Source organism: Leiobunum rupestre, chromosome 4 (genome assembly GCF_980474605.1).
Source record: "Leiobunum rupestre chromosome 4, qqLeiRupe1.1.hap1, whole genome shotgun sequence".
Classification (NCBI taxonomy): domain Eukaryota; kingdom Metazoa; phylum Arthropoda; class Arachnida; order Opiliones; family Sclerosomatidae; genus Leiobunum; species Leiobunum rupestre.
In genome coordinates, this window is record NC_143387.1 from 28,692,379 (window position 1) to 28,718,662 (window position 26,284).

Sequence of the window (26,284 nt, forward strand, 5' to 3'; positions counted from 1 at the left end):
TTAAACGCTCTTTTCTATGTACATGAGTGACTTATTGCTAGCTGCCTTTCGTGCTTGGTTTCTTTGCTGATTGGAATTTCCTCAAATCACCTTTTATTGTAGGGACAAACTAGTTGCTCGTATACCCACTGATCAATGTCTGCACTCATTTGTACGCGTAGACCTGACTTTAGCTGTCATCCTGATGTAAGCTACGGTTGCCTAACAACCAACTGGAATTTAATTTTAAAGATCGCTCTTCTAAGAAGTAGCCTTTAAAAATGGACTTCAAGAATATTCCGTTCAAGCGTTAAAATTTAATAAAATATAAAACTTTTAGTAAAATTTTGCCCTACATCTTTTGAATATATTGGAAAATATCAAATTTATGGCATAGTTTTACGTCTATTTTAATATTCTAAATCTGACATAAAAGTAACTAAAAGGAAGAGTTAGTTGAGTCCACTCACGAGTACAAGCGCTCATTAGTAGTTAATTTCCAAAGGAAATAAAATGAAACAAAATGTAATTCCCCAACGTAAGAACTAACCTTTTCATCGACGATCATTTTTATAGAGAGAGACTTAAAAGAAATATAAAAGCACAGAGTTTTTTGCGGAAAACCACAGTAAAATTTAGGAATTCCCTCCGCAACGACTTCTGTATATATAATATAATTCGCGGGAGTTTGTATTTTAAAACGGAAAATCAATTAAAATCTTTAATTAAATAGACTCAATAAGATTCTTAAAATACATTTTCTATTTACATACAACCTTGTAATAATATAATGTACAAAAGCGGTTCTATTCGTAACCAATCTCGGAAAGAAAGTTTAGATTAGGAAACGGGCACCGCGTGGGTCTCTTTGTAGGCACGACTATCGCTATCTGGAACTGTCACCACTTCCATAGACGCATCTCCTTCGCATTCGGTGGTCTCAATCCTATCTTCCTCCCCGGGCAGGGTGTCCTGGGCGGCGTCGATCAGCCGCGTCCCTTCCACCGGAAGAAGAGCCGAAGGTGGTTTCACTTTCTGGTTGTCGTTGAGTTCATCATGCACGACTGTGGTGTCTGTGATGGAAGTAGGTTGTTCGGACGTGGAACTAAGTTCGTAGATGACATTCGGCGACTCTTGTAACGTCGACACGGAAATCTTAACACCACTCGAGTAACTGTTATTTCTCGAAAGAAGACCAAATGAGTTATAGACTTGAATTGGCTGCGTACCATTGTATTGAACGGTTGTCAAGGGCTTGCGAACGTTGTTTCCGTTTTCTTGGGTCGACGGCGTGTGAACCTGAAGAACGGGAATATCCTAGTAAGGAAATTACCAAATATGTATATTAGATTTTTTGTCTGGTTGCGAATATGTAATCGAATATCTCAACGCGGAAACCGAAAAGAGTGCTAGTTATTAGAGTACTAGCACTACGAAATTTTTTCAATGTCAGCTATTTTGGGGCGTTTGCTTCTAAATGGCAAAAAGCAACGGTGTCGTCTTGTGATGTCGTATACTGCTACTAACGTTAATTAAATCTCAATGTGACCTAAAATGATCATTTTACACTAGTATTTAGAACGCAACAGTAAGACCGAGTGAATTTTGGCAATTTCTTTTATGGGGTGTCATTATTCGGGATTTCGAGCGTTTTGTAGAATTTGGAAATTTTGGGTTGTTTTATCCTTTTATTTTTGGGATTTTAGGGTAGTTTTCACTATTAAGAGATGCGTAAAAAATCTTCTACATTTCATTAAGGAGGGTTTTACTCAGAAATACACACAATTCGTGATTAATTGGCATCAAAATCTCTGCAACGTCAGCTACTTACTTCATAAAATAGAGACAAAATTTACTGTAGCTATCGCTTCACGCGGTAAATAACTTTACCCTAAAAATATTTTTCTGGGTCAGTGAAAAGGGTCATTGAATTCTCAATGTACCAACTGCGGACCAAACGTCTCAGACCTGAGACACCCTCGAGTTAATGCTACCTTTGTTTTTACAATAATGGCAATTGAAAAAAAATAAAACCTAGTTTAAAATCTAAAACAAACAACGTAATATCTGAGAAGTCGAAAACAAGTTGTCAAACGAAGGCAAAGAAAACAAATTGTGATGGAGTACTCTCAACCTCCACTTTTAAAATGACACCTGCGAAAACAGCATTTGATCGTATTACATAACATTTCGCTCGTTGTTTATTATCTTGTCACCTAAATTCTAACCATATACCCTTGGTATCTCGGTCAGACAGCCAACGTCTGCTAAGAGCCGTGAACTTTCGGGTCATAAACTTTCCAATACTCCTACCACCAATAACCGTAAAACCTTGGCTTAACAATGTCCATTTAAGTAGCATCGCGACTGTTCTCATAAAGTGAGTAGGTTGAAGCTAAGCGTAAACAACTCCGTTGGGTCTAACTAGGAACGGGTATTTGTCTCTCGCCTTGGGGGGAGGGCCGTGATTATGTCTAGGAAGCTAATCACCATTAAGAGGGTTACCATACCGGAAACGCGTTTAGTTGTCCGGGATTTCTGATTCCGCTTCTGTAGACTTGATACTGAGAGAAAACGCACAGGATGCAGTACAGCTAGCGGCGAAAGATTTTAATTAAAATTTGAAGCTTCGATAGTTTGATCTTTTGTCCGAGGGTATTTTACAAACTCACGTTTATTCCGCACTTGGTGATGTCAATGGCGAAAAATATTGCTAGAAATTCTGTAAATTCCTGTAATGAGAAAGAAAAGTGTTGTTGGTAAAGTCACGAAGGAAAACTTAGTGAAACGGAATAATTCCCGTGGGATCGTATAGATAGAAAGAGGAGAGGAGAGGAGAGGATGGGTGCGCGTGGGTGACTGTAAAGACTCGCCTCTAATACTACCGATTCGATGATTAAGTAGAAGGCGATTATCACGTCCAAGAAGGTAGCCAAGGAAACGGATGAGAGCCACGGAACCAAAAGTTTGTGATTGTCCTAGAAAAGTAGATCTAGTCAGTTCGCGTAAGGTGAATTTTTCGGGAGTATCGCCAAACAAAATCCACAAAACTGCCTAGAGGGTAAAACTCGGTCTCATCAGCTGCCCCTTCTGTTTAAGCTGCAAGCTCTAATTATTGCGGATTTTCTTTCGTGTAAAGTAAACACGTATAGGCTCGTAGTTATAATTACCGTATTAGAATATAGTATAAGATTCAATGTTAATTATTCATTTCTTATTCGTGTATTAAGCCTTTTAAGCTTGTATAACTAGTAGCATGAGCATTCGACGAAATATTGTTTTTTTGACTACAACCGTTTTAAAAAAAAATTGATATTTTTATTGGATTTTTAAAGTTTTGTTTTGTTACCTTACAGGGCCGTGCAGAGGGGGGGGGGGAGTATATGCTTCTTAATGGACCCGCTACGACAATTCGTAAGAGATGTCTCTGCACGAGAAGGACAACAACACCCACTTCTGAAACGTGGACCAACAATGGTTAGCTGCTTCAGAACGCTCCGAGTCGATAACTCGGCATTCGCGCCAAACAACTGAGGTCTCCTTGTTATTCGCTCGAAGCACGTTCCTTTGTAGGCCCTCCATCATATTTCAAATTTTGTTTCGGAATATCTTAAATTTGGGAGGGTTTACTCTGTCTGTACATTTGAGTTGGCTGTCTACGTGGCCATGCAGACATCCACCATCCAGCGAAGAGACAGAGTAAACCAAACGCTCATGTAAAGTCGGTCTTTAAGTGACTTTTTAAAACAATTAGATTAGGAAAATATGATTTACATAATTAAATATCCCTATCAATATTTGAGTATTTGAGTGTGATGCGGTGTAAGCTTTAGCGAGTTTGTCGGATATTTTGAGCCCATTGAAAACTGCCTCGGGCCCAAGAAGGTACGCGTTTCGTTTTTATCGCATAGAGAGATACTTGTGTAGTAGATATGTATTATATACTTTTTCTACTATTGAATTCTTACACGTGATTGAAATGTGTTTTAACGGTGAGGCAACGCAGCAAACTGTATGCTTATATAAATATATAGAAAAATTGTTTTAGATACTCTCGTGCTTTAACATGGCATAGCAACTACGCGACATAGTATGGTAGCCTTGACTATTTTGACAGATATTGTTATCTCGTTCTCCACCTTAATTTGGGTATCGTAATTTTTCTCTAGCTTTGGCATTGCTTTTAACAAAAGATATAACTGTTAAAAATTACTAGCCGCGAATTTCCCTGAGTTAAAAGCCTGAAAACAGCTGAGCTAATAATAATAATAATCAGCTAGGCTAATACCCATGGCACCACCTTAGGCCTAAGTCATCCAGCGACTTTTGAAGCCATTAATTCAGGTGACCGGGTTACAATGCGTTGGAGGGTGGTGGCAAGCCCTGCAGCCACGAGATCGAGCCAACAGCTCCCTACACTATTTCCGTTAACCTCGACAAGTTTTTATGGAGCTTTGAAGGTTTACCCAATGTGGGTATATAAACCTAATTGAAAACGTAATGTTATAGAACCGGTCAAAAGCTGAGTGACAGATCGTCCAAATGCGGTAGTTTCAAAAATTATTTTAACTTATAGAGTCAATGTTATTAATTGATGTAAAGTTTTGCATCGTACCTTAGCAAACAGCGATATGCTATAGCATAGAAAACATATTTTTAAAGGTAAAATTCAAAGCCTAGCAAATGAAATTTGGAACGAAAGGTCGTAACTCAAATTTATGTTTTTAAATGGAGACTGCTATAGCATAACATATCATAGGAAATGTGGTTATTAGAATAAAATATGCTATTGTAAAGTGAAGCATAGGAAACGTAGTTATTAGAATAAAATATGCTATTGTAAAGTGAAGCATAGGAAACGTAGTTATTAGAATAAAATATGCTATTGTAAAGCATAGCGTGGGAAAAGTGGTTTTGAGAATAAAATATGCTACTGTAAAACATAGCAATATGGAATAGCCAACTTAAAATGATATAGCAAAGGGCAATTTTTATGGTCAAATGCTATTAAATCAAAATTGGTTTGATTTAATTTAAAAGTAACGGCAATTTTACTAACGCTATCGGCAACGCGTTCAGTATAACTGACATAAAACCTATCTATAAACCTATCAATAAATTACTTTCTAATCTCTCAACTATTAAAGATAAAATTGACCAATCTGAATGTTATGGCATCTACCAAATTTCATGTATTTGCGATAACATTCACATTGGTCAAACTAAACGCAACTTAAAATTTAGAATTAACGAACATAGACTAGCCGTTCGCAATTTAAAGGTGTTAACGTCAGCACTTGCTGAACACGTTGCCGAAACAGGACACCACCCTAATTTTGATAAGATAAATATACTTTATAAGACTGACCACTATCTAAAATTAAATGGTAGAGAATCCCTAGAAATTGTTAAAAAACGTAAGTCAAACTTGGGTGTTTTAAATAGAGATGACGGCCCGGGTAGCCTCATTACGGCATTGTGGATTAAGTAATTTTTTTGTCTGTGTTTTAATGTTTTTCAACATCTGTCATATATTTTTACAACTTTTAAATTTAAATTTTTGTCTACATAACTGTTTACTGTCATTTATATACTCATTGCTATATATGTACAAATTTAAATATTTTTTAATTTTTTTATTAACGAAACAGTTCTTGTGAAAGCTATATATTGGTGTATAATGCGCGCCAGCGGTCAGACCTGAGGAAGCTCCCGAATGGGAAGCGAAACTAGTCGTCTAGTTTTTAATAAAACTTAATTTTTCCACATACAGTGGAATTTTATTTACTTTATTTTAGCTTGCTATAGCTTTGATTGGCTAAGTTTCATCCTACATTCTAGAGGTGTGAAAATACCACTTTTGGAGATCGTATCGAATATCAAATATTGGTTTTCTAGAGACGTCAAATACCAAATCGAATATTTAAAACGTCGAATATTCTGGTCGAATTAACTGATCAAATAACAAACATAATTTCAAGTACTAAATAATTTGGCGTGTTTTGGTTTTGGTTTGATAGTTTTACTTTTACTTTGCTGCTCTAGAAAATTCCAATGCAATGCAAGAATTAATAATATAGACACTAACAACTGACAGGCCTACATTGCTACGCCTTAGAAAAATTAATACAACACGCGTTTCCAATCATGGCGATTGCAGCGCCACACCACGCGTCCTTATAGCGACGTAAATTTTACCAACTATTTGAAATACCAAATATTCTCTACCCCCTTATCAAATATTCCACTATTTAAGCAAATTGAATATTTTCAAGGTGTATTCGTTAAGATGAATCGAATATTCGTTTTGTTATTTGATCGAATTATTTGAAGAAATAAAATATTTTAGCACTCCTACTACATTCCCATTTCTTGCCAATTTGGGACACTTTGCTACGCCTGTGATAACGATTATAACTACGCGAAACTTTATATTGATTAAAAAAAACTGAAAAACGGGGAGAGTAATTCCTACTGTACTTAACCCTGTACTATTTGTTCGGAATTTCGTCTTTTCTTCAATATAAAAAGAATATAGCAAAAACTTCAGCCATAATACTGTCTATGCTTCGACTCAATGGGAGCGCAGCCAGAAAGCGAAAGCCCGCACTGGGAGTATTTTTTTTAATCACGAGCCAGTTCAAAGCTTAGGAACGAAATATTTTGCCTTTGCCTTTTCAGTCAGTTCCCAGCTTAAGGGGACTTTCTTTAAACAGACAAGGGTTCCCGTTGAAAGTTCCCAGGCCGAGTGAACCTAGATAAGTCATCTAAGGCCTGGAAAGATCAGCTTGTCCGAAAAAAGAAGACGTACATGTATTTCGGAGAATTTTCTTCGCGCTCGTTTTATCAAATATTCAAGTCTTCAAAAATGCGCACTCTTAAAGCTTAGAACTATTTCTTTAATTCCGGTTTACAAAGGATGAAAACTTGATATTATTTTCGTTGAAATTAATTAACAAATCGATTTTTTTACGTATATACGTTTTGCCTAGATATTACAGAGGTTCGGAAGATAGGTTTGACAAAACAAATTACGGTATTGCTAAAGCCAGTGGCGGCTCTGAAGAAAACCCTTTAGATGATTTTGCGTATTGCGCAAAGAGACCTCGTAAAGTATCACCCCGTTTCGTAGCCGCAGCGCTAAATATTATAAATTTTATCACCTGACCAGAGGCTCCGAAGAAGAAATCAATCGTAGCTTTTTGAAAAATCTGAATATACTACACAATCTCCGTTGATAAACCTTTTCATATTGTAACTTATTTTTGCTCAATCGGAACGGTGTTTATTCGCGACCACAACGAGTTTAGGTGGCGTAACGGTGCTAGCTTCTCCGAGATTGAGCTTATGATCTAGCGTCTGCTACAGACAAATTAAAAAGTCATAAGAACGTTATTTCTTAAATAATCTTATCAAAATATAAGGAAAAGATGCAAAAATTATATTAAAATGCAAGTATCATTACCCTTACTAAAATTATGTTTCGAAAATAAAACCTTAAAAAAGACTTATTCAAAGCCCATAATAAATCATGAATAAGTCTCCCACAGTCCAAAACTCAGACTAAAAATATACTTAAATCTAGATACAATCAAGTTTTATTTACGTTTCTTTAAGCTAGCCTTAAAGAAGACTCGTTTTTAGCTCTATTTAAGATCTTGCTATGAGACCTAATTTAGATTTGTTTTTTGCGATTTGTTTGAGACTTGATTTAAACCCCTTTTTCCGTGATTTCTGGGAGATTTGATTTAAACCCAGATTTTTTATTTGTAGGGACCCAATTTAGTCCCGCGTTTTACTATTTGTGGGAGACTTAATTTAAACTTGTTTTTTTTGCGATTTGTTTGAGACTTGATGACCCACCAGTTATTGCATGGCGGTCGCTATACAGCAGACCACTTTCACGGTCGGGTGTCCGTTCAAATCCAACATTAAAATAATTATTAAACACTGAATCAAAAATGACTACTATGTTCAGCTGACATGCTGGATTGCAAGTTCTAAAATCTCCAGACTCCATGGCTGGCTCTAGATGCTAGGCTACTTTTAACTCAGCTCAGTTTATTTACACACTCATACGGAATAAATTTTACTTGAAAGGAAATTTCCTAGTTTAAAAATTTATATATATTTATATTATTTAGTATACTTATAAATTTTAAACGGTTATTTTATTACAAAAATTTTAGGGTTTCAAGTGAGTTGAGCTTAACCAAAATTAGCCAGCCCATCCGTTATGACCATTTTGTAACCAAGATTCAAGTTGCAATCCATCATGGCAGTTGAACAATAAGCTTTTAATAACCTGTTTAATATCAAACTTAAGTGGCCTTTATATTTACGATTACTTTTATTTTAACTTCAAATTGTAACCTCTAAGCAACTTTCAAGTCCCCAGAAATGAATCTCCCCATATGAGACTAAAGTGAAGTCTTAAATGACTCTTATTTTAATCTAAAATTGTAACCCATAATCAACTCTCATTTAAGCCTTTTTCAAGTCCCCAAAATTGAGTCTCCCAATATGAGACTAAAGTGAAGTCTTAAATAACCCTTATTCTAATCTAATATTGTAACCCTTAATCAACTCTCATTTAAGCCCTTTTCAAGTACCCAAAATTGAGTCTCCCAATATGAGACTAAAGTGAAGTCTTAAATAACCCTTATTCTAATCTAATATTGTAACCTCTAAGCAACTCTCAATTAAGTCTCTTTCAAGTCCACAGAAATGAATCTCCCCATATGAGACTAAAGTGTAATCTTAAATAACCCTTATTCTAATCTAATATTGTAACCCATTATCTACTCTCATTTAAGCCTTTTTCAAGTCCCCAAAATTTAGTCTCCCAATATGAGACTAAACGAAGTCTTAAATAACCCTTATTCTAATCTAATATTGTAACCTCTAAGCAACTCTCAATTAAGTCTCTTTCAAGTCCTTAAAAATGGGTCTCCCCATATGAGACTAAAGTGAAGTCTTAAATAACTCTTATTCTAATCTAATATTGTAACCCACAATCAACTCTCAATTAAGCTTATCTCAAATCTCCAGAATTGGGTCTTCCAAAATGAGACTATAATGAGTTTCATCTAAATATATATTAATAAAACTCTTTTAGTGAGACTAAAATAGATTTTATTTAGGACCCAAAATTCGGGTCTCAGTTTTTTATGCTTACATAATACTTAAAAATCCTTGATCCTTCATTGAGACTAATTAGCGACTAAAGTAAGACTCACATTTTGGTAAGGGTATTTATAAAGTCAAATTTACGAGGAAAAACTAATAACGTCTGCTTTAGCCGCTACCTATCTAGCTATCAATGGTGAACTAAAAGGGGCGTAGCGATAGTTATCAATCACGAATTATAATTTACGATTAAAATTGGACGATAAGCCTAGGTCTAAAGATGGTGCACGTGTTAAATTCGAGTGACTAGTACTTGAATAGCGACGCGGCATTTCCCGTTGCAAATATCCGAAAGTTATTAAGTACCCGTTCGTATAAAAAGGCAATAAAAGTCGCTAGATGACTTAGGTCTAGGTTGGTGCTTTGTGTATTAGCCTAGCTGATTAATATTATTTATATTAAGCTTTGGAAATCGCGAGCAATCGGTCCTAATTCACTAGGTTCGAAGAGCTGCTGAAAACGATATCTATCGTGGCATCAAGGTACTAGGCTGGAGCCGCCACTTGCTTTAAAACTGTAGGGGTCGTAAATTATCTATATATTTCGCGAAGAATAAGAATTTAATGTACTGACGCAGTTCGAAATGAGAGAAATTTTCGGGGAATTCCAGTGACTACGATGAGATCGTTATACTTAACGGCTCCCAGGAATATGTCGCCCACGATGTCACCTAGTTATCAGTCTCTTTCGAGCGTAATCTTAGAGAACGTTATTAGTGACATTAGTATAATCAGACTAGTAAGATGCGGCGTGTTACGCCAAGCCTAAATTGCGAATTATCCGAAAATGGGCGCTATTTTATCCCTTGGTCGGCCTAAAATGATGTCTCGACTGGGACTAACTGTCGGTATGTTTCGCCCATTATTAGATTAGGGCATGGACGGAAGCGGGCTAGTGGAATGATGAGGAGAGATAATTACCACGCATAATCCCACGATGAGGAGAACGGATGAAAGGACGCAGAGGCCGGAGAAGACCAGAGCCACGCTGCTTATCAACAACAGCTCTAGAAAAGATTCGTACGCATCTATCAGCCAACAAAAGGTAGGAAAACAAATTACCATTCTTTTTATTGCGTCTCGCCAAATGCCGAGCGAACTACACGAATCTGTAGTGATTGTATACCATTGGACCGAATCCTATTCGTCCGAATGTACCATTGAACCGAATTCCAATTGCGGTTTTGATTCAATGTAATGTTAGGGATACCTTTTTATAGACTGTAGGGTACGTGACGATAGTATTTCTAATTTGGACTAAACTATGTCTTAAATATTTATTATTTCGTAATTAATTAAAAAAATCGATTCTGCAATAAACAAGAAATGCATATTTTTAGATATTTATTTTGTTGTATAAGTCTATACTAACATAACCACAGAAAACCCAACCCAACCCAACCTAACCTAACCTTACCTAACCCCACCTAAACCCACCTAACCTAACCTCACCTAAAGTAATCTAGCCTAACCTAACCTAACCTCAACTAACCCCACCTACACTAACCTCATCTAACCTCACCTAACCTAACCTAACCTAAATTGGGCAGACATAAATCCTGCATTTATATAATTAAGCTTAAAAATATGACGAGTAAAGGTCTTACACTTTGTTTAAACATAATGGAAATTGTCTAATATTGAATTTCAAATAGCCTCCTTAAACGTACCCTAGTATACATCAAAATCTACAAATCAAAAAACGAACCAAATTTAAATTTCCCATTCAACCGAATCCCGCCATATTGGGCTAGAAACGAAATTACTTTTCGGTTCAATGAGATTTGGTCGAATGGGATTCGGTCCAATTGGAAACAACCATCTGTAGTTCATTTATTGCGTTTAATTAAGATTAAAGTATTATTTAATCAATACAATTAAACAACACAACAGGTTTCACTAGGGAAAAAAAAGTTCCGTTAGGCCTAGTAATTTTTTTTCGTCAACGCTCACTGTCATGGTGTTTTGGCCAAGAGTATGGAGGAAATAGAGATAAAACAATACTGGGAGAGGTCCGCAACGAAACGTTCACCACCAAGGGGGTTGACAATGGGGAAAAACATCTGTAAACCGAGCTGCAAAATAGCGCTGCGGTAGATATTTTGAAGCTAGGTTTACAGATAAATATTTTTACCCAATATTAAGTAATGATTCAAATTTAATAAATTTTTAATAAATTTTGATCCAATTGATAAAAATATAATCAAATTTGATCGGGTTTAACCTTTTTTATCAATTTTTTAAATTAAAATTGTTTTCAAATAAAATTAGATGTTTGTTCGACAATAGGTGCTTCTATAAAATACGGGAGGTTATGTGACAATGTTTTGTCTACGTCACTTAGCTGTAGCTCTTGAAGTTAGAGAGCACGTGCTGCCGTCGCGAGACCCTTCGAAATCTGAAACCCGTGTGCAAAACTTGCGTGCAAGTAAAACACTTAAATTACTGGCGCTCGTGGTGCAGATAAAAACATTTTATACTTATATTTACTATTGTTTTATTTATTTTATATTATATCATTTTCTTCATTTTCTCTTATATTTTTTTTCTAATTTCTAACCATTTTAACCTTTTGGATCAATTTTATAATTTAAAATAAATATTTACAAAAAGTTTAGAATATTAAGCCAATTATATACGGGCATTTTTATTCATTTTCTCTTATATTTTTCATTTTAACTCATTCTGATTAACTTTAACTCTTTTTGATCACATTGATCAAAATATGTTAAGGTTTGGTCAAATAAATTAAATTTATCCATTTTACCCGATTGAAATAAATTATCAAAATTAAACTATTTTTATCAAATTTAATTTTGAAAAATATTGTTGTTATACATAAAATTTTAAATATTTTTCAAATTATTGCCCATTTTATCATTTTTTTATTTTTTCCCATTTTTTCCTCATATTGATTTAATTGCATTTAAACTTGATGAAATTTTTCATTTATTAAAAAGTTCCTTCAGATTTCCACGTTATTTTCAATAGAAAAATTTCAAAATCATGTTGCCAAAAACGTTTTCAGTTGTCATGGCAAAACGATTGCCATCGAAACTTTTCCCTTGCAGGTTTTCAAGTTACAAGGAAGTGTACATTATATCCGAGTTTGAACGAAATCTGTGATTATCACCTCGGGTCGTCCCCTTGTTAGTGCCTGAGCGTAATTTCACAAACCTTTATAGTTCGAACACCTACCTCGTACGGTGTAGATGTTATTCACGTAAAAGGCACATCCTGTGACGAAGCTTGTGTAGAATAACTGAAATGGAAAAATACTGCTTTAATTCACGGACAATGGGAGGCGCTACGTCATTAAACGCCATGTGTTATCTAAGCCTAGAAAACGACTCACGAATGTTGGAAACTAATTATGCCTAAAACATGTTAGTTTATCATTGTTCCATTTTGGCGTTGAAAAACGAATTTACACACTCTGGTGGCACTGAAGGGAACTTCCCGGCTTATCGTATTAAGCTTACGTGCGTCTAGCGTTTACTACGGGTGTTTGGATCAAAACAAACCGTTTCCAATAGTAGATCATGACCTATTTTTGGTTAATTTTTCAACCTTATACGCAATTTACAAGGTTCTATGTCCTAATTTTTGAGGCAATTTCTCAAAGTGAACCGTCTCCGAATATTTGTCTTTAACAATGGTATGGTAGCGCCTTCAAAATGCTTCAACTTTCTATTTATAGTAGTTTTTATTTATCTCAAAAGCATAGATGGATATCATTCGTGTAGTTTGAAGATAATATGGTCAAACGAAACCTTAATTAAATTAGTATCCTTAACATTCTTTAATCAACTATGGGGCAGGGTAAAATTAGTTAAGATGCGTTTTACAATAACACCGGCCTTCCTCGACGTTTGAAGTTTAAACAAGTTGGAGAGCCAAAACATACCTCTAATCGGAAGAGTTTCTAATTTTCAGTATAGCGTAACATGTATCCGTGGTTCTGTGGTAGAACGCTCACCTGTCATGCAGGAGGGCTCGGATTTGATTCCCGGTCGTAACTAACGCAAATTTAAAAAAATTAAACTACACACAATGACAATATAAGGGCTCTTTTGGAAAAAGCTTTTCCCTAATTCTAAGAAACTGCGAACGCAGCGATCACACTCTGACCCGAAAATGTTTACCCGTTCGCAGCCCAGACAGACAGACCCACATACAGACAGACAGACACGGTGATTGTAAACCCCTCCTCGGAGAGGTAAAAAATGTTCATTTGAAATATTTTTAAGACTTACAAAACTAATATTATTGTCTGCGATACATCGTAAATATTGCGAAAAATTAATTTCCATTCAAATTTTTTCATATACTTGCCAATAATTATATAGCAAGTCGAAGACAGAATATGGACTGAATTATTCTTCATATACCTTTGATAGGAACTGATTTTTACGAACTTTTTGAAAGGAATGTATTAATAACACATCAAGTTTGCCTATAAACACGTACATTTTTCTCCATCTCCGTCAAATAAGGAAAAACCCTTAGATCAAAGGTTTCATCTTCGTATTAGCATCCGATTCTTTAGTTCGTCATCAGCGACCGAAATGACTCTTAGATGATGGTCTCTCCCCATCTCTTTCTTTCTGAGGGCCCGCGTAGTTTGTCCTCTGATTTAGTATAACGTGTAGCGCCTGTCTTTGACACAATCTACAGCTACATTGCACTTAAAGAAGTTTCCGATCCCCCGAAGTCCTCTTACTAACATTCGCTCCACTTATTACGGTACGCCAGACATTCCTCACGCTCTAACCTCGCATCGAACTCGCGGGCGTTAGCTCACTTTCAATACGCTGCCAACCGACCCCCGTTAGCTTTTGTTCGTTATTATCTCTCCGTACGAAGCTCCTGGTCGCTGTTGGCTAAGGCTCATTCCAGCAGTTTCATTTACCGCTCGAAATGTTGGAATCAAAAAGTAGGGGAGGATATGCGGGTCGCGTTCTTCCGATGTCATCCGCGGATGCGTTACAACGTGGCTCGTCGTTCACTTTTGCTCTGGTTCGCGGTTATTTCGAGTTATCGGCGGATGACGCGATCTCTGGAGCGGACGAAGACGATAGCGCCAGTGAGCGATCTCTTTTCTTCGGAGCCGGGGGCAGATTGATTGGCTACGTCACGTCTAAGAGAAGCGTCTCCTTGTTGATGGACAGCCTCATTTTACCACGCGATCCTTTATTAAGCCCCGCGCCCTTGTCATTGTTCAGCGACGCGCTCTTGGATTTCGGGACTCTAACATACGTGTTTACTTACGCTCGAATGTCATTGTTGAACGCTACTTTTCTCGATTGGCCCGATCGCCCGACTTACTGTAGACATTTTCGACATTATAATATTTTCCTTAGAATATTGTCATTTTTAAGTACACCTCTTAACCTTTATACGCGCTAGATCCTCTAGTTCCAAACAGTAGCGTATAAATTATTTCGGTTTGGGGGGGGGGGGGGTAAAGGAAAGAGGCGCGCAATTAGAAAGCAAAACAATTGTACATACAAACATTCGGTTCTGGGGGGCATGCCTCTGGTTCGACCCAGTGGTTTACTGATTTATAATTATTTTTATATTACATATATTTTCCCCCCGCGCTCTTCGGTTTTCCCTATAGCTAAAAACTGGTAGAAATTAATGGTAATAGTGAGTGTAGGGAGCCGTTGTCTCGCGTAGCATGAAGGGCTTTCCACCATCCTCCTACGCATTGTAACCCGGCCACGTACCTAAATTAATAATAAATAATAATAATAATAATAATCAGCTAGGCTAATACCCAAGGCACCACCTTAGGCCTAAGTCATCATGCGACTTTTGAAGCCCTTAAATCAGGTGGCCGGGTTACAATGCGTACGAGGGTGGTGGCAAGCCCTGCATGCCACGAGATCGAGCCAACAGCTCCCTACACTAACTATTACCGTTAACCTAGACAAGTTTTTATGGAAGGGGAAACCGAAGAACTCGGGGGAAAACCCCTTAAACCAGTGGGGAGAGAACTTGCAAACTCAACGCAGAAGGAGTTGTTCCCAGTTTTCACCCAGTGCCACAAGCTGGGATCGAACCCGGCTCCTCTTGCTGCGAGGCGAAAGTGCTAACCACTCCGCCACCCCACATTAACAGACGTTGGATGACTTGGTGGTGCCTTGGGTATTAGCCTAGCGGATTTCTTTCGGACTATGAACCATGGCGTTAGAGTTTTAATGATCATTGGTTCAAACCGATACAAGCGACCTTCAATTTATTTGAATGAATTGTAACGATTTTAGGTGGTAAATTGTAGTACGTATTAAATTAGAATTTTTAAGAAAAGGACACTTAAAACCTATTTCAGATAGAAGCTCTAAGAACTGCGCGCTGAAATATTTTTAGTGTCCAAATGAAAGTGGACAATACATTTGCGAAAATTTGTATGGAGTAATTTTGTTTATCTAAAAACGTAGTTAATTCGGATGTTTTTTCTAAACGGTACGACGAGTTGTTAATCGCCAAAGGTGGGAAGAAGAAATCATAGTTTCCTAATGGAGCTCTTGATTCGGGTATAGTTTATTGAGCTTGCCTACGAACTTAGCGAGCAATTTACATTTTAATTTCGGACCACTCGGATAATAATAGTAAGCGGAGTTGAGTGAGCCGAACGAGGCAGCGAGTTGAATGCCTTCGGTGGGTCTTACGCTCTTTCCGCGCTGCTCGAAAAATCAATTTATCAGGTTGCCAAAGAAGAACTCGCGGATAATCAGCTTTAAGACTACCTCCCAAAAAGAAACCTTAATGGAATTTTCTCGTTTTAAAATACAATGAGAATCTTCTTTAATTTTAAAATACAGTTACTGTCACTCTATTATTTTCTTATATAAAGTGAGCAGAAAAAAGGTCTGAACGTCGCTTGATTCCGAGTGTACGGAAGTCTACACCACAGCAATGGTGTCTCACTGGTCACTTGAACTAATCTTTTAATTTCATTTTTGGAAAACGAGGGTCTAGTACGAAATAGCACATTTCCTATATTTCACTTCCGATTTTGCGTTTCTTTTATAAAATTGCTTTATCTAGTGATATTCAATACGCCAAATGAATATCCTCTCTTAAAATGACTATACCATTCCTATTTTATGTCGAAAGAAAATAATTCGTGTCGTTTTGCTCGGCTCCTCCTCAACCGCTGACTTCTCCGTTTTGGGAGGAAATGACATAATGGCCTTTTTTCCACGAAGATTCCTCATCCGTTTCCGGCCATTTTTATCTCTCCGGGGATGATGATATCCAGAAAAATCTCTTTCCCGTTTTTATCATCAATCTGTGGCGAGTTTTCTATTTTCTAGCCCAATGGCACGAAGGCTTTCAACGTTATTGCACGTTTCAACTAATTCTACAGCTCTATCGGTGAAGTCATTAAAGAAAACTCATATTCACACATTTTATAAGAACAAAAAATATGCGGCAGTCTGCGTCACTCGGCTATTGTCCTTGACGTGTTCGACAAGATTTTAGAGTACAAGAAGAATGTGTAACAATGTTAATGACTCGTTGCACTCTCTTAGGATGGCATGTTACGGTAGTTAAGGTTACTACGACAGACTATAATAAAGTATTTGTTTTATGGAATCTTCACTTTTAGTAGCGCGTGGCAACCAATTTTTAGGAATTGTAATAAAGTTTTGAAAATAATACGTCACACGCACCTTGTACTACATAAGTTACTGGTGTATAGGTATCTTACAAATCATATACTAATTTTCGTTACTATGACTAAATTAAATTTTTGCTATTGAATTCAGTGAATTTCTGTTTATACTTGGGATCAGATTAGGGGCTCAAGGCGACAGTTTTTCCTGAGCACGAACCTAATGGGGCCCCAAGAAATCTTGAAATGTTTTTAGGTAAATATTAAGTATTGAAGGGGCGCCTAAGCCATTGAGAGCCACCCAAGAAATCTTTGGGCATTTTTAAGGAGTTATTGTGATTGTTATTATCTTTAATCTGGCCTTACTTATACTGTCCGGGTACTTATATTACAAGTCTGGAAATTATATGTTTTGCAGTTGCTTTCACTATATAGGTGCTTCCGGTAGAGTGGACCTGAAAGCCTGCGCCTTGTTATCCGACCTAAAAGTCCAACTCCATGGCCTTGGATCAGCCAACCCTGGTCTTGGGAAAAGACATTGCCCATATTAGTTAAAGGGGAACGGCCAAGCTTTTCCAAATATGGCCTTATTTCCGTATCAAACGATTAACAAGACTTTCAATATACTAACACGTACCTTTTTTTGTCTTGAAAAAATAGCTTTTGGCCCAAATAGTTGAAACGAAAAATAACGCCAGGTGTTTGGGTTTGAATTTTCACCGCCATCTTAGGGGCTGCCGCCAGCGCCCCTAACCCCGTATGAGAGATTTGCGAACTATCCTAACTTTTAAAATCGCGAAATTTAGGCTTAAGTCTCTTATAACTGGAACGTGCCGCGCGTGCGAAACATTTTTTGCGTCTTCAGCAGCGCCCGCTTTTACGTTGTTTCTGTCTCACCGACCTCTCACCAGGTGTCGCGGCGGACGCGCGCTTTTCGATTTCCCGGAATTTCTTTATTTTATTAAAAATTAACCACTCAATATTTTTTGACGCGGTTTTCGCCATAAATTTTAGTTTTTAATGGGCTATAGGGCTATTTAACTGGTTAAAGCTTGACCGTTCCCCTTTAAGCTCACGATACTTTTCTCTCTTTATGTGGTATTTGTTTGTGCGCAAACAGATATTGGTAGAAAACTATATATGTATACAATTAGAATATCTAAGGATCCATTGGCAACGTGCTGCGAAAACAGCTCTAGAAACGTGCGTAGCTTAAACCACGTCGAATGTAAAACGTTGTCCGTTTTTTAAAATTCATAGGCTGGCCGCCGTCCCTAAGTAATAACTAACTCGGAAAATAGTCGTACCATAAAATGAATTTACGAAAACCCCAATTTATTCTTACACGGAAGATCTTGTAGAATTTGCCATGTCCTTCGGGAAACTGGTAAAGTCAAGGACAGTAGATACAGGGACGATAAAGTGTAGTGGCGGCCTCTGTTGGAATATATCACCTAAAACGACCTAAACGCAAGGAGAGTTAGTTGTAAACAAAAAAATGGCGGTCACCTAATTTTAGCGGTTCTTGACGAGGCTTAAGTGTTTTAATTTATCATCAAAATGGTAAAAACTAACTACAACCACGTCTTAACAATGTCCGCGGTTTGTTTACATCTAACTCCCCGTCAATATGAAGACGTTTAAAATAGAATTTTTTTTCCTGCTTTCTCGTCCCTGTATCTACTGTCCTTGGTCTAGTTCTACGTAAAATCGCGTAATTAAATTTAAGAGCCAATAGTGATAAGGCGTAATGTTGACTAGGAGCCGAGTCTACCTTAGCGGCTGGGGAACGAAATCTCAGCTGTAAACATTGCTTGTTATATGAGAATCATAGAGCCACCATAGTCTTCCTTAGACATTCTAAGTGCATACATATAGTCTCCTGGTAGCAGTATTGTATAGGCTGCTTATCGGAAGTATCTTAAGATTTCTCACACTTAATCTTTCGTTTGACAGGTCATCCAAGTTTTAAAATCCCAAAATGAAATCTGCGCGACTTTTCTAAGGTAAAAGATATTTTTGTTGTTAAAAGCGTTTCAATTTTCCCTAAGGCTTGGATCACTGTCGGTGACGATTTCTCTGGCATAGTCAGAGCCGCCTCGACCCATTGGCAAACTAGGTGACCGCCTCAGGGGGCGCAGAATTAGGGTTTCGGAAGGTACCTACAGACCGCCAAAAGTCAGTCTTACGCGCATATACGAACTACCGAAATACTTTCTGGCTCAATTAGTAATTTCAAGACTGTAGTATCTCTATATATATATAGTTACGTTGATTGAAATCAATTTTCCAAGTAAGTTATTTCAAAATAAGGAAATTTGTTTAGATTCAACTATAAAACAATTGCGAGTAACTAAGAATGACCTCTTGAGCTGCTGGAGTAATGAAAGTTTTAATCGCGTTATGGCCGATGCTGCTGAGATGGAAACGGAGCTAGGCCGCTAATAAAGCACCGAGAGATCAAAAACAGAAACTGAAATATTTCTTGTTATATACGGTTTAAGACGCGGCAATACAATCAAGTGAAGATAAATTTAATTCATTACAAAAATATAATATCCTATTTGATTTTCTGTACGATATATTCGGCTTAAAGAAATAAAATGAAACAGAATGTAAATATAGAGACTGCGAGCATTGAGGAAAATTAATACTGCATAAAGAAAACAGAGATATCGATGCGAAAGATCTGTGTTGTGGAAGTTTTGGGTTAGTTCGAAGACTTATTTTCTCACCGGGGGCTTAGAAGTCTTTATTTTTCTTCTTCAATAAAATCTAATGTACTACTTAATATTTCCGTTGCCTGAAGGATCCTGCTCACTCTTCCAGTATTAGCGGAAAGTAGTAAACATAGTTTCTCAAAGCTGCATACTATTTACAATGCCGGAAGAAAGATTAGTTGGATTATCATCAATTTCTATTGAGAAGGTCAACACTAGATCTGGTTAAAATTTAAAAAAATGCAAAAAAGGATGCATTAGAGAATGAGAATTTTGATCCGCCTTAAATGTCCTTTCAATCTAGTCATCTCTATGCGTTAAAAATGTTAATATAAAGGGAAAATTATTGTTAGAATTTACTAGTCGTTGATTATTTTCGAAGCATGTGTGATGTACTTAAAAATTTAATTCTTTTGAGGCGTATGAGTGAGGGGCTGTAATTTGATCATATTCCCTAGAGTACAAAGTTGCCTGGCACCGACCCTTTGCCAAGTCCATTGACAAGACCTAAGACAAGTAGTAACAGATCATCTTAAAAAAGTTACCATCGGGGAAGTAGGGAGCGTCATATAGCTATTGTGTTATTAATGATATTAAATAAATTTGATTTTGAGCAAGTGGTATATAAAACTAGCGAGTTATAATCAATTTATCCCAATAGAGAATTAGGCAGTAATCATCAAAATTAAATAGTTAGCATAGAACGAAATAAAATAATGGCATAAAATTGGAAGTGGTTCTATTTAAAGTTTTAAGAATTACCTAAAGATGTATCACAGGGAAAAAAAAACCAAATATTACTTTATTTTATGAAAAATTCTAAATTTATAACAAACCAAATACTTACGCAGTCTCAATACCAAATGCTTATATTGGTCATTAAAACGAAATCGTTATGATTTTTAGAAAGATTTTTATCCAGTTCCGAAGAATATTGTTCAAGGCGAAGTTCAAGGTACGTGTGAATCAATTTTTAAAAAAATTAATATTACATCGGACAATGACTGTTTATGCGTAGTTCATGTAGTTTGTGACACTTTCCTCCCTATTGTAAGTCAGAGCTGTTATTGTAAAGTTAACGGGGCAGAGTTAATTTTGTTCGAATTCCTTGGTTGGTTGAACGAAAAATCGATAGTAATAAAAACGAATGAATGCGGGCTTGTATTGAAGCCCAGGACGTTCTCCAAGCCTAAGTGTATTAACTTTGAGTCCGAAACTGACTTTTTTCGCTCCTCAAAATCCTGAAATTTTCGGCGAATTTATCTCCTCCGTAGCACGAGCAATTTGGGGCAAATCAAAGCTGTAGTTTTATTCCTAAAATAGAAGGAACTAAAGTGGAGGGATTCTGTTTACTTGTAGAAGTTTTCAAACCAGTGGTTTTAAATCATAATATTAGGCTTATTATCGAAATAAAATAAAAAAAATTTACACGCGCGCTAAGCGGCGCGCGCGACCCGACGTTTAACAACAAATTTACGAGGAGCCTTCGGTTTCATATCGTTTTTCTACTACGTAGGCTTTTGTATGCCTATTTCAATTACTACTGCGTAGGACTTTTCCCTGGGTGTTAAATCAACCTGCTTTTAATCCCAGATGTAAAGAAATGTATAACAGACAATTAGCCAATGATACGCTTCGCATTTTCTGACGTCATGGGTGCCGAGAAAGTCTGGAAATTCGCCGAAAAACTCGATTTCCACCAATTCAACTTCTTTTTATAATAATTCAAAGACCACTAAACCGATTTTGATGAAATTTTCTGTACTTGCTATAAAATGTTTGCTCTTTCTAATGAATCATTAATTAGCCATAGCTTAAATTTCGTGCAACCAACTCTTTAAATGGCATGTGATAGTGTAAACTGCGCATTTACATAATTTTATACAGAAGCGTTGCAAAAAGGAACGAAACTAAAGATTTAGAAAATCGCCCTTACGCGTGTTGTATTATTTAATGTAAAATATCAAGACATATTTTATAATTAACTGAAAAAGCTACGAAGTATTATCATTGAAACGAAATAACATTTCAAGCTGAAATTATTTAGGTCAATCGCGTATACATCGTTGTACCTCTTTATGCTCTTCGAATTTCGTTAAACTTGCCAAATTGAAAACAAACAATAGCCTCATTACCCTCAAAGATAAAATCGAACGACAATTCGGTTCAAATAGTTTCAACGAAAAGAGACCTTCAATTTAGCGATAAACGAAATTTTTCTTTCGTTTACAAGCTTTACGATTGTAAGAATTGTAATTGTATTAGAATAGGGCCCCCGGGAATTTGATCCGAGAACTAAGAGACGAACTTACCTTAACGACATTGTTTCAGTATTGAATATCTTATTTATTTTTAAATTTGGGACCATTCGGTCTCCTATTTCCTGTCTCGCTATACGTACGCTATATTATATTCAATAAATTCAAAACTACATTTATTTTCGAGGTAACTGAAAATTTCAGAATTTTTTTTTAAAGCCTTACAGAAACATTTGAAAATTGAAATTTATTTTAATTTGACCTTTCAAAAAACATCCAAGTGTAAAGTGACGTAAAAGCATATTCTCAACATTATTGGCCAATTAAATACGTTTTATCTTTTAGAGCTACCGTAGTACTGTAATTGATGGATACATTTTCTTTTTATCAAATGTTTTAAGCTCTGTTAAAATATTTTTATTTGCTTATATTTTAGAAAGCGTACTGCGTAATTTAAATAAAATAATTTCACGCCTAATTTAGACCAGGTCTTCGCGAATAAAGTATTTTTTTCCATTGTAGCTATTTTAACAAACGAACTAAAGTAGAAATAAATATTCCTACCTTTTACGACTTTCCAGACACAATACAAACAGACCGGAGCGGAGAGCTAGTTTAAAGCCCGACATTAAAATTCTTATATACAAAGCCTAGAACGAGAAAATGTCTTTACTCGAATGTTTCTTATTTCGTTATTTAAAATTCGCCGTAAACAGTACTATAAATTGAATTTTGTATCCATGGTTAAAAATTTATAATAAAATTAAAATAACACGACTGATACTTCATACTACAACCATGAAGTATCAGTCGTTTTATTTTAATTTTATTGTAAACAGTACTGTTTAGGAATATTTGAGTTAACTATAAAAAGGTAAATATAAATTAGACACTGGCTAGACGTTAGTTGCGGGTTCTTATCTCTCTGATATGAAGGATAAAAGTGTCTGCTTTTAATTTAATTGAAACTTGTCGAATTGCTCCCGACAAATTCGCAGCCCCAGCCGGGAGTAGTGGCGTACTCCTGTAATCCTAAGCGTCTGGGAGGCAGAGTTTGTGGATGGCCGTGTGAGGACGACCACCAATCCCCCAACGGGTGGTCGGAATACTTAAGCCACGGGCGCCCCATCCCTAACCCCAAGTATCCCCCTGTTGGCGTGGCCGTAACACATATCTCGCCCTGATTAATCAGATGGACGATCGGACTGAATAGTCCCACCCGTCACAATCGCTCATAACGAGCTTCAAAAAAAAACTTCGCAGCCCCATATACGTGACCTTACGACCCCGAAAACTATTACGGCACTCTAATAATGTAGTCACAGAACTATAAAGGGGAAACCCGCGCGTAACAATGTCGGAAAGAGTGGCTGAGAGTGTGTTATCAGCGTATGTATGAGGGTGTACGGATGGCACGAAGAACCCGATACGTTTCTGGGGGCACCGCTGGGTTCTACGTGATCTGTGCGAAACAGTCCATTACCAAGCAGCCGGAGTCGGCGGGCGCGAGAAAAAGCATCCGGATCCATTAGGAGAGTCTCTAGACCGAGTTATATATGGCTTAATGTACTACGGCGACACTTAAATCAGCAACAATAAAATTCTCCACCCTAACTACCACCTTGTTATAGGCCACCCCCGCTGGTCAGTAACCGTTGAACACTGACGTTCTTCTAGTTTCGCTTTTTTTATTTCAAATTGTGACAAAAAGTAGACATATTTCTCTCCATTGTTGAAATTGGATAAAAAAGTAACCCCTGATTGTTCATTCTCTTCGTATTTGTCCTCGAATACATGTCACGGGAACAAATAAAGTGTAACTGAAGTAAGAAGTACCAACAATAATGTTATTATATCCCTTTTTGCTCTTTAGTTACGTTATGTTATTTGAAATGAAATTTTTTGAGGGAAAGTTCGTATTGCATTCGAAGGGAAATGAAAATTTTCAATTACCCAAAGCTAACGCGGAAAAAATACATTCTAAAGGAAATAATAGGATCCCTTTTTTACTTGCAATCCCGAAATGATTTGTAAGTATTAGAGTTTTCAGAAGTAGATAAAAAGGGTGTTATGAGAGAAGTATCCGTATTCCTGCTAATTTCATTTGATTGAAACATTCGAAGGTTCTCGCTGATTTTTAAAATACCTTTCAGAAAAAGTGGTTTCGGTACAATAGTCCATATTGTAACTTTTTATAATTGTTACATTGATAATTTATATTTTTATATAAGTAAATATTAAAACAGTATTTTTGTTACATAGTTGGAAACACGGTGATAAATTTTGAGTCGGTGATCAGTAATTGGGCGGAAAATTAGCACTCATCCTTCTCTCGTAAGATCTATATTATGGACGTATAGTGGATCTTTATACAGATGGGCCTTATTGGACAAAGCTCTTCAAGTATACGGACATCAACTCAGTATTTCCCCTCGGAACTTGGGTAGTGTCCATTTGTAGATTCCACCGCATTCTACATAACTCTCTAAACGATAGGGTTAATGATTCATCAATATATAGCGAATACCAAACGCTCAATGCCCAAAACTTGTCAATTGTTTTTGTGACGCAATTAAAATCTAGACAGTTATGCACATTTATCAAATTAAACTCTATTTCATTGAAAATTATTTATTTTTTGCTTAAACCATGACAAATTCAGACCTTTGTTTAAAGTTGTATTTGTTCATTTTAGTTTCAAATAACTCCGAAGACCATCTCGTTACTTATGTTAATGTACAGGGTGATTAAACAAAAGATCAAAATGTAACTTAAATTTGTAAGATAGAGACATCATGAAGTTGTGTGTACTCAAATGTCTGTGACATCTTATTTCAATTCAAGATTTTTGAAATAGACATATTTCGCGAAGAATCCAGATACAATGTTTAAATTAAATATTGGAAAAGGTCTTGTTTTCGTATTGGACAAAGCGTACTTTTGATTTTGGGTAAATAATAAAATCCCTTTCATTTCGGCGAATTTTAATATTTGCCACGTACACTATTATCAACGCTAGTCTTTCTGTTTACTTTCTCGACTCCTTCGGTCTTTACCACGAACTTTGAACCTACCCATTAGCCCCATTATGTTTTAGATGAATTAATTGTGAAACGGTGAAATTAAAAATTCTGAATAATTAACATAAAAACTACATCTTTTAACGTACATTATCTCCTTTGATACGCAACGCGCAATTATATTCCTATTTCCCGTGAACCCCGCTATCTCTGAAATGTTGGAATATTGAAGAGACTGTGCGCGCGTTCGAGAAATGGCGACGCATCGAGGTACGAAAACTAAACTCCCATCGGCTTTAGCCATACTCTTCAGTATTTGGCCACAAAGCCCGTCATTTGGAGGGATTTAGTGGAGCTGGTCTCGAGAGATAGAAACCATGTTAACTGTAATACCGACGAGAAAATGTATCTCATTCGGGATTAAGCGTCATATTTTAGTGAAAAATGTGATCAGTAATACTATAAGTGTATAATATTGTTTTATAAGTGTGACACTTCCTATTATTCACATGCAAAAATTTTACTGAGAGATATTCACGAGACAGACTGCATTACGGGCTTCGTCACCGTTTGGCGTCCGCTTGCTCCACCGGCACACGTAGCCTTTGACAGCGCCTCGCTACGGGGATAATTTCTTCTTGTGATGACGTCACTTCGTTACCAGCTCACAGTAAAATATTCCCCAAAGTGATAAACTTGTGGAACAATATTATAGACTTATGGTAATACCGAGTCTATAAACTGAAATTATCATATTTTGTGTAGTTATATGTTATTGATATAAAGTTTGGTGACTGTCTGTGTTAAAACAAAAACGATAAACCAAATTTTCAATGCTTGAAAAAAGCTTGTCTTATGGTGTTATAATTTTTAGCCTCATTCCCCCTAGTTATAGAAGGCAAAGAGTTATTTTTGATGCTGTCGTTGGCGATGTGGTGGTGGTGATGTAAGTGAATACAGAGCAGAAGCACTTGCCAGAAATTTAAATCGCCCTATCGGTATTAGTTCCCTCTATTTAACCATGTCAGTGTCGCGCCGTTTTAATAACCTCAAATGAAAATGCGTCGTAGTAGGCTTCGAAACTATTTACGCAATAATTGATTCTCCGTTGAGATGTGGCATTGTAATTTGATGTACTGATAGCCAAACAATTTTATTGTATTATTCACGGCAAGTTGCAGTGCAGCCAAGGCTTAGCATTTTTTTGCGGTACTTTGTTGCGCTTTGAGATATGACATTTAAATAGTGATACTGATAGAAACACAAGTTTCTGGGGTAATATATGGCAATTTACAATGCAGACGAGGCTTAGTATTTTCTCTGAGGTACTAGGTTACCCTTTGAGATATGACATTTTAAATTGTGATACTGATAGAAACACAAGTTTATGGGGTAATATATGGCAATTTACAATGCAGACGAGGCTTAGAATTTTCTCAGAGGTACTTGGTTACCCTTTGAGATATGACATTTTAAATTGTGATACTGATGG

At 36.6% G+C, this 26,284-nt stretch overlaps 1 protein-coding gene across 1 annotated transcript in view; it reads right to left on the reverse strand.

The window, feature by feature from the left end:
• Positions 1 to 752: 752 nt before the first annotated feature.
• Positions 753 to 26,284, reverse strand: part of LOC149947396 (uncharacterized) — a 90,330-nt gene continuing 64,798 nt past the window's right edge. The window contains exons 4-9 of the mRNA XM_090170893.1: positions 12,366 to 12,429; positions 10,089 to 10,174; positions 2,853 to 2,957; positions 2,652 to 2,711; positions 2,490 to 2,573; positions 753 to 1,296 (exon numbers count right to left, since the gene is read on the reverse strand). Of these exons, the coding sequence (XP_090027019.1) occupies positions 820 to 1,296; positions 2,490 to 2,573; positions 2,652 to 2,711; positions 2,853 to 2,957; positions 10,089 to 10,174; positions 12,366 to 12,429 (876 nt within the window). The 3' untranslated portion in view covers positions 753 to 819. The remainder of the gene's footprint in view (positions 1,297 to 2,489; positions 2,574 to 2,651; positions 2,712 to 2,852; positions 2,958 to 10,088; positions 10,175 to 12,365; positions 12,430 to 26,284) is intronic.